The 8917-nt window shown below is 39.6% G+C and overlaps 1 protein-coding gene across 1 annotated transcript in view; it reads left to right on the plus strand.

Moving 5' to 3' along the window:
* Positions 1–8917, plus strand: part of IWS1 (IWS1, SUPT6H interacting protein) — a 27151-nt gene that overhangs the window by 1050 nt on the left and 17184 nt on the right. The window contains exons 2-7 of the mRNA XM_017726305.1: positions 218–363; positions 6117–6789; positions 7311–7503; positions 7741–7798; positions 8095–8195; positions 8666–8816. Of these exons, the coding sequence (XP_017581794.1) occupies positions 218–363; positions 6117–6789; positions 7311–7503; positions 7741–7798; positions 8095–8195; positions 8666–8816 (1322 nt within the window). The remainder of the gene's footprint in view (positions 1–217; positions 364–6116; positions 6790–7310; positions 7504–7740; positions 7799–8094; positions 8196–8665; positions 8817–8917) is intronic.

Genomic DNA, 8917 nt, shown 5'->3' on the forward strand with positions numbered 1-8917 from the left:
GGGGGACAGCGGGCGGGCCTTGGCCTGAGGGCAGCACGGCGTTAATTCCTTCAATAGTCCGGTGTGTGGGCAGTGCATCAGTCGCTGCCCGCATGGTGTAGGCGGGTTTGTGCGCTCTCCGGGGGTGTCTGGGGTGCTTTGTTCGGACAGCCCCGTTTTCCTGCCCCGTTAGAGCGGGAGCCCGCCCGGTTCCTGTGCGGTTCCTTTAAACGCTGAGTTTTACTTTCTTTTTTTAACCTCGGGATAGATGATGGAGGAGCTACTCCGGTGCAAGACGAGCGAGACTCAGGATCTGATGTGGAAGATGAAGGAAACGAGCAGCATTCTGGATCCGAGAATGGAAGTGTAGGGCACCATTCAGAGGTACTACGGGAGCTTTATCTAGATAAAGTTTACTCTTCTCTGAACTCTTTTTTGTTGTTGTTTAAAGTGGCATTCTCTCATAACCGAGGCATACGTATTTATTCAGTTCTTCTTAAGGGTCTTATCGGGGAAAACTTTACTTCCATAAAAATGCATCGATAGTCTCTTGACAAGTATGTTGGCTAGGGTTTTGATTTTCTTCTTAATTGTTATGATAGCACACATTGTTCTGAACCTGAATAAGCTGTACTCGATTACCTTCGATTTCACAAAGATAAAATTTTGGAGTTTGAAACTCTAAGCAATGGATTATGAGGAATTCGAAGTTGCACCTGAAATTCTGCGCAGTGATGTAAAACCACATGCTTTGGAGGTGTAGATTTCCTTGCCAGAGAATAAATGCTCTCCCAGCTTCCATGTCAGATGGGGGCACTGACTCTTGAGTCTGCCTTATGCTGGTTTTCACCTTGTAATTCATAAAGGAGCAGGTGTGCATGTGGAGCAGGTTAAGGTTTCTAAATGGGACCTGTTCTTCCTCTGAAGTGGTTCCCATTTGGAGAAACATTCAGCATGGAAAGGCTTTGGTCCAGGATTGTATCTGGGACAGAGTCACTTCATTTGTGGATTGACTTTTTGGGCTGAGAAGAAATTGTGATAAAAGAGAAGGCTCCCTTTAGACTTCTAGGACAGTTTGGAAGTTAAGAGTTAATTTTTAAGAATTGTTTGTGACTCACAATAGAGTTATATCAGGTCTTAGTCGGATGGAGTAATTCTGGCCTGTGAACTCAGGTCTTCTAGCCAGCAAAGTTACAGAGAACTTTTTGATACTCATAAAAACTGTAATCAAAGCCATTTCATAGTGGTGTGCGTATTTTATGTAAAGATCAGGATTTACTCTGGCTGGGTTTTCAGTGTTACACATTTTAGAAATTGCTTAAAATGTGACATAGGCTGATGTGGGAGAAGGCTTGACTCCATTGTGGCATAACTTGCAATCCTTTTTTTTTTCTTCTTTTTTTTCCCCGCCTTTATTGAATTCATACTTCCCTCAGAGTTAGAAACTGGATGAAGATTTTGTATTTGTATAAAGTGAAAGTTCTTCCCATGTATTTGAACTTACCTGTAAAGCACATTTGGAATTTACTTTTTTTGAAAGGTGTTGATAAGTACAAGGGAAGAAATAGATTTGGTGTGAGGCAGCGTCTCCTGTTGTGACAATTACAAATTCAGTGTGGCAGGAAACATATTTCTCAGCCTGGGAAACATAACTATCTGTCAGGAGGGATTTAGTACTTCTGTTTTAATGAAAGAAAAGTGTGATGAGTATGTGAAGAGTCATGGTGCTGCTACAATAATATTAAACTTTTTCTGCCATGTACAAAGGCTTAATCATTGGCTCTTACTTTTCTATGCTTCTCTGAGATTTTACTTTTACTTACTGTGACAAGGAAGTTGACTGTTGTTTACATCTGCAGCATGTCTTCTTCAGATTTAGGTAAGCAGAAAGTACCAGTTATCATTGTTTACTGGTCCTCTTCATGTGCTGCAATATTTTAAGGGCTTTGTTCTGTGGTGGCAGGTGAATATTCCTCTATAGATAAAATACTTCAGAAAGTCAATTAAAAGAAAAGAGCCAAGCTAAGCCACCTTTCTGACCAATACTAAATGTGAACCGTCAAGTCTTAATGCTTTATTTGATTCAGCTCAAATCAAAATCTGAATATTTTGTTTTGCTATGAAGTCTTAATTTTTCTTGCCCTGCATTGAGTTCACTTTGCACTCAAAAGGCAATGTGGAGCAGCCATCTCTGAAAGGAGTAGCTTTCAGTCATTTGTCTTATTATTTACTCTAAATATTCTCTCGTCTTATTTTCTTCATCTTTAGGAGTATGTGGGAGAAATGACACTCAAAGGTAATAAAACCTTTGAGACAGCCTAATCAGTTAAGTCTATTTAATTACTATTTTGTCTCTAATTTAGAACGCAGATGTAAAGAACTAAAGTTTTAAAATTTCAAACTTTTCTTTCAGGTTCTTAACTTTAAAGAAAAGGGGAATCCTGAGGAATTACTTATGTAGGTCTCAGGTATGTGGGTTTTTCTTCTCCACAATTCTTTTCTGGCTTTCCTTCCCCCAATCCCACTTTATCTATAAATGTTCTCCTTGATGTCCTTACTGATTCTGCTTTAGACAATTAGAATTAGTTTTAGTACAGTAATGAATCTGAAATCATGTTTACAGTGTTTGTCCAAGTCAGGGTCATAGGGAAATCTGTAATAACTTAGTTCTTACACTTCCACCAAGTTGCTGCTGTTTCATGAATTGAGTTCTGGTTAGACTGTGACTGTTAGCAAGCACCAATATGTGACACTTCTGAAAAAAGGAGGAACTTGCTGATCTGCCCATGATGGTTATGTAGGTCTTAGTTTAACACTCATCTTTCATGAGATTGTAGTGGATGGGTTCCATTTTGTTGAAGTTACTAAATTATCAAAGAAGTAGCTCTTAAAAGTGGCTGCATGTTGATCCAATAAACTGCTTGGTAGCTGAAATTTTTACATAGAAGTGTAACACTGTAAATTTGATTTTGATGTATTCTTTATTTTATACTGTACTAAAGCCTCATGTTATAGAGCTCTTTCATTTAAAAAAAAAAGTTAAGGACATCTCAATTAAAATGTTTATAGATAAAGAGGAGGAAGAAAAGAAAGCAAAGGAATTAGAGAAAAATGCAGTAGCAATTACCTGAGACCTACTTGGTTTTGAGAATGTCTGATCTTTCAGTTAAGTATTTGGAAAAGGGAAACTAGAAAAGTCAAAAATTACATACTTAATTTCTTTGAAAACACTTTTTTAGAGATGAACTAATACAGTTTAAAAGGGGTGGCGAAGACTATCAAACTTAATCCAACAGTGTTTAGTCATTTTACTGTGAAGTTGGTACACTTTTTATATCAATTACATTCCAAAACATGTGGATTCATTAATTGTATGCAGAAGTCTTTCCCGCTGTGGGCAGCTCCGGCCCGTGCAGGGTCTCAGCTCTGCTGCAGAAGGTGCTCCGTGGTGCTGGGTGGGGGCTGTGGGGCGCTGCTGCGCTCACTGACACAGTGCTGCTGCCTGGCCTAGCCTCCCACACCGGGCTGGAGCAGGTGGTGCTGTGTGCCCAGAGTGTGCAGGGACACCTCTGCTACCTCGGTGCTGCTTCTCCAGGTGGTCACACTGCAGCAGTTGAGCTGCTCTGAGCGCTGGGCGAGCCTGCCAGCTGTGTGTCTGCTCTCCCTCCCCAAACATCTTCATTCTCAGGAGTGATTGTCAGTTTGCAATAACAGAGTAAAGGTTTGGAATCTTGTAATAATCTGCAGTAATAATGCTCTATAATTATAGTGTCCTCTCACCAAGCTTTTGCATAAGAAGTTCTTTGTAATTTAGTGATTAATTCTGAACAGGTGCATATATAACTTGCAGCCACACTTCTGATCTTAGAAATATTGAGGCTCATTACTGATTCTAGTTGGTTCTTAAATTTGTTTGTTCACCAAAGAATTTCTAAACTGGAAGCTGGGAAGGTGATGATCCTAATATCTTAAAGAGTAGTATTTTAATTAATTTCCTTGGGTTCATTTAGGAAGATCCTTTATTACTGCTGGCATAATTATCAGTACTATTCAGCATTCACCGTCTGACATTGAGAGAAGACAGACAAACCTACAAAAAATAAAATGGTAGAAAAACAAGGATTAAATAATTTTTGTTACTGTAGATACCAATTTCATTTCAGTGTTTCTCAATGACCTTACCTGTAACTGCTGTGGAATCTGCTTTCTGTTCTGTTTGCAGCTGCAGTTTTCTTTAATCTTAAGTATTACACTCAGGGAAGATTTGTCACATGCACCTGTGATTGGTTTATGTGGGACATACTAGGAGATGGCAATCAAAGTGATTTTTTGGTAGGGGAAAAAAATAGTAAGTAACAAGCTGAGAGCAGTTGAGTGTACATCCTCAATTCTGTCACTTCCTAATATTCATATTGTTTAAAATTCCAGATTCAGGTTTTAACAGAACCATGTTTCCTTTCTGTGAGGAGAAACGAGAACTACTGGATACAAAAGATTCAAAAGATGCATCGCTGTAGAGACAGGAGCAAGCAGCAGAGAGAAAACAACTCAGATTGTCACATCAGCTGTTTGTAATTAGGATTAAGCAGCATGGAAATAGTGAAGTAGTATTTAAAGTGCATGTTTTAAAATTGCATAGTCCTTGGGTTTTTTTCGTTGTTCAGTAACTTTGTTAGTCATTCTGCAGTAATTTAGAAGATCTTTATCAAGTGCTAGCCAAGGGAATAAACATATAAAGTCCAAAGTCTTAAAAAGCAGTGCTCTTTGCCACTTAGAATAATTATGAAGGAAGTAGTTCCTAAAAGCAATTGAAATTAATTTTATTTAAAATTCTTCCTGCATCATGCATTTTAAAGATTAATAGTATTTTTTGTTGTAGGTGTAGGATAGCTACACCTATGATTTTTTCATGGCTCTGAATGTGGGAGTAGAATGACTACAGAAAATAAAAATAGATAGAATGTCTGTTTCCAAGGAAATTAAATTGCAGAAAAGAGAGATTTGGAAACTCCAGCACATATAGGTCTTAAAGCATCCCCTAGGACAATACTCAGTTTGGAAGTAGAAAAAGTTTATAGCTGAGACAAAATGACTGAGGTAAGCCTGGCTGAGGCTTTGAGTTGAGTATGCAGAAGTTCCTTGTGCAGTGTTGTTTTCCGCTGAAAACAGGATTATGGTGAGAGTAGCTGTGAGAGCTGAGTTAATGGAGCGAGTGTTCAAGAATCTAATTTCATATTCTCGGGTAAATGCAATTGAAATTTTTTTCCCAAGTAGAAATTAGATGTTGGAAAGATAAAATATGATGCTGTAAGTAATTATATTTAGCAAGATGGCTTGTGAGAGGTTCTAAAATGGAGCGTATGGCTCAGTATTTTTTACTGTGTAGAAAAGTCAAAGGATTGTTTCAGTTCTAAAGTTGTCAGGTGGGTGTATTTGTGCATGGGTTATCTTGGGTGTGTGGATGAGCACGGGAGCTGTCAGCATAGGGGAGCGAAGTGTTGAAACTCTTCTGGTGCATAGAAACACAAAACTTGTTAACAATAATACTCTGAAAGGTCTGACTAAAACTTAGTTCCTGGTTTTTGGTAGGCTTTTTGTCTTGACTTGTTCTTAAATAGGTTTCCTGGACAAAGAAACAGGCGCTAGCTTCACTTGGAGAGTAATGCTTGTGCTGTTTCAGTAAGATGTATTTCACAGAGAAAACATCTCTTTGAGATTTTCAGGAAAATAAAATGATAGATGCAAGATACTCTTTCTTGCTTTATTACTGGGTATGTCACCTAAGCCACTTTGAAGACCTGACCTATTAAAATAAAAGTACTAAGCCTTTACCCTTGAGCAACTGGACCCTTCTTAGACATGCTTAAAGTGTTCTGTGAGTTCTGTTACCATTTTCAAAATACCATGGAGCTGCAGGATGGACATACTTCCATTGATCTCTTAATACTTTTCTTAGTATAAAGTATTAGATAGTCTTTTGATGTAAATTGTCTAATTATTTCTACGTAGAAATTATTTCAGTTTGCAGCTCCTTGGATAATCAGATTGCAGGAAGGACAAGCAAAAATTCAGAACATGTTTTCTTTACTTTTTAAGGTGTTTTTGCTTAGTTGCCTGAGATTTTTTTTCTGTTTCAGAATGAACACAGTGATGGAGAAGATGACAGGCAAGTAGGAGAGCCTCATATGACAGACTCTGAAAATGAAGATATCCCAAGGCAAAAAGACAGTGACTCAGATAATGAGGAGCCCCCAAATCACAATGTAAGTGATTCAGAAAATGAAGCAACGCATGGAGGGAAAGACAGTGATTCTGATACTGAGGACCATCCAAACCGGCATTTAAGTGACTCTGAAAATGAAGAGGCCTTAAATCATCGAGCGAGTGACTCTGACAATGGAGAACCTCCGAGGGATCACAGCAGTGATTTTGAAAATGAGGAGTCACACAAGCAGCCAGCCAGTGACTCTGAGAGCGAGGAGCTCCAGAAGCAGCCAGCCAGTGACTCCGAGAGTGAAGAGCTCCAGAAGCAGCCAGCCAGTGACTCAGAGAGTGAGGATGTCTCCAGACACAAGCAGATAGAGTCTGAAGATAGCGATGGGGAGGACAGGAAGGAAGACGTGCAGAATGACTCTCATCATTCAGATAATGAACATGTAAGGAAAGGATTTCAGGGCTCTGACAGTGAAGATGAAGCCCCTAAGAGACATAAAATATCGGACAGTGAGGAAGATGAGAAAGAGGAAGAAAAGACGGTGAAGAGGAAAACAGCCATCCTTTCTGACAGTGAGGATGACAGTGAGAAAACACGTAAGAAACTATACTGTGAAAACCTGCTGTGACAGGCAGTGGTGTGAAAGTTAAATTGTTGCTTTTATGTGAATAAAACATCTAAGTGAGAAACCATAAATCAGATTTGGTTTTGGAGCAGAATTGCAATTGTAGTGGCTGTTCTAACTGCTTTGCTGTGTGAATGTGTATCTAATACTTCTGAGTAATAAGTAGGTCTAACTCAGACTAACAGAAGACTGCAGGGATCTTACTGGCATCTGTTGACATGATAGTTTGTTATTTATCTACTTCATTGCTGTTTCTCCAGTAGTTTTTTCCTGTCAGTTTTTTTTCATATACTGGGGGTGAGAGATTTAAAATTACAATTTTTTTATGGATAGACATGTATGGAAGCTCCAGTTGCTGATTTAATAAAGTGGATATGCTTTTTAAGAAATGGCAATGGTCTGGTGTAGGAAGACTAGACAGAGAATAGTTTGAGAGTAACAGTTGTCCCCTCTGTTACTGGGACAAGTAGTAATGCTCTTTTCTGCTGGCAGCTGCAAAAAAGGTACGAATCCTTTCTGATGTTGAAGAATCAGATAGTGACGCTGCTTCAGAGAAATCTGACAAAAGGAAGAAAAATGTTGTGTCTGATAGTGAGGAGGAGGACGAAGAAGGAAAAGAGAATGCTGGGAAGAAAAAAGAGAAAGATCTGTTTGGCAGTGACAGTGAATCTGGAAATGAACAAGAGTAAGTGTGAAAGAATATGAATTATTTTGGGGTTGAAGACTGTGGGAGTGATGGTGAATAGAAAATGGATAAATCCCAACCAGTGAATGACTGTCTACCTTCATTGGTGGCATGAAGAGGAAGGTCAGTAGTAGGAGACAGAATGAAAAGGGGATCTTCTCACATTAGAGATTTTGCAGAAAAGACACATCTCATTGTTGCAGTCCAAATAGATAAATGTTGCTGTTACCTTCACAGGAACCTGATCGCAGATATATTTGGAGAATCTGGTGATGAGGAAGAGGAAGAATTTACGGTAAGTATTATTCTGGATGTTTCCTGCTCACTTGCTAGATCTGAAGAGAATGTATATGCTGCATCAGGTCAGTTTTGTATCTGCCAGACTCACTGGGGAGCAGTCTTTGGGTTAAATAACATTTACAGCTCATCTTTTGGGAGAGTTGGTGTGACAGTAGTCACAGGGGGAATTAAAAAGACTGTTCATCTTGCTAGATCCTCTGAAGACTTACCTGAAGCTTTTTTAGTGTCAGGTACCTGCATAGATGCTCAGTCCTGATCCATACACTGATTTGTACTGTCTTTGCCCATCAGGGTTTTAACCAGGAGGATTTGGAGGAAGAAAAAGGTGGCGGAGACACGAAGGAGACAGCAGATGAATCGGACTCTGATGATAACATCAAAAGAGGGAAGCAGTAAGTCAGTGGGTTGTGTATTCCTTTCTTAATGCCAGATTTTGGTGAAATGGCATTGTGGACCCTGGATATTACAGGTGTGCACATGTTGGGTATTACAGTGAGGTCTGACGGCCTCTGGGAGCCATTGGAGTCCTTCGGTAGTTTTGCATTTTGCATACTGAGAATAACTAATTATCTCACAGGGACCTTGAGACAGTGTTTGTACACTACAGAAACACAATTATTTCCTACCAAGGACCATCAGCAAATGCTGTGGTTGTGTTTCAGCATGGACTTCATGTCAGATTTGGTATTACAGCGAGGTCTGAGGGCCTCTGGGAGCCATTGGAGTCCTTCGGTAGTTTTGCATTTTGCATACTGAGAATAACTAATTATCTCACAGGGACCTTGAGACAGTGTTTGTACACTACAGAAACACAATTATTTCCTACCAAGGACCATCAGCAAATGCTGTGGTTGTGTTTCAGCATGGACTTCATGTCAGATTTTGACATGATGCTGCAGCGGAAGAAGAGCATGAGCGGCAAGCGCAGGCGGAACCGTGACGGGGGAACTTTCATCAGTGACGCAGATGATGTGGTCAGTGCCATGATTGTGAAGATGAATGAAGCTGCTGAGGTGAGTTTTCCAGGTTCCAAAGATACCTTAAAATTCAGTTCCCTTCTATGGGCAAATCTTGTGATGAAAAAGATACAAAAATCTGGCTTGTATTCAGCAGG

This window comes from Corvus brachyrhynchos, unplaced genomic scaffold (assembly GCF_000691975.1).
Source record: "Corvus brachyrhynchos isolate BGI_N302 unplaced genomic scaffold, ASM69197v1 scaffold450, whole genome shotgun sequence".
Taxonomy (NCBI): domain Eukaryota; kingdom Metazoa; phylum Chordata; class Aves; order Passeriformes; family Corvidae; genus Corvus; species Corvus brachyrhynchos.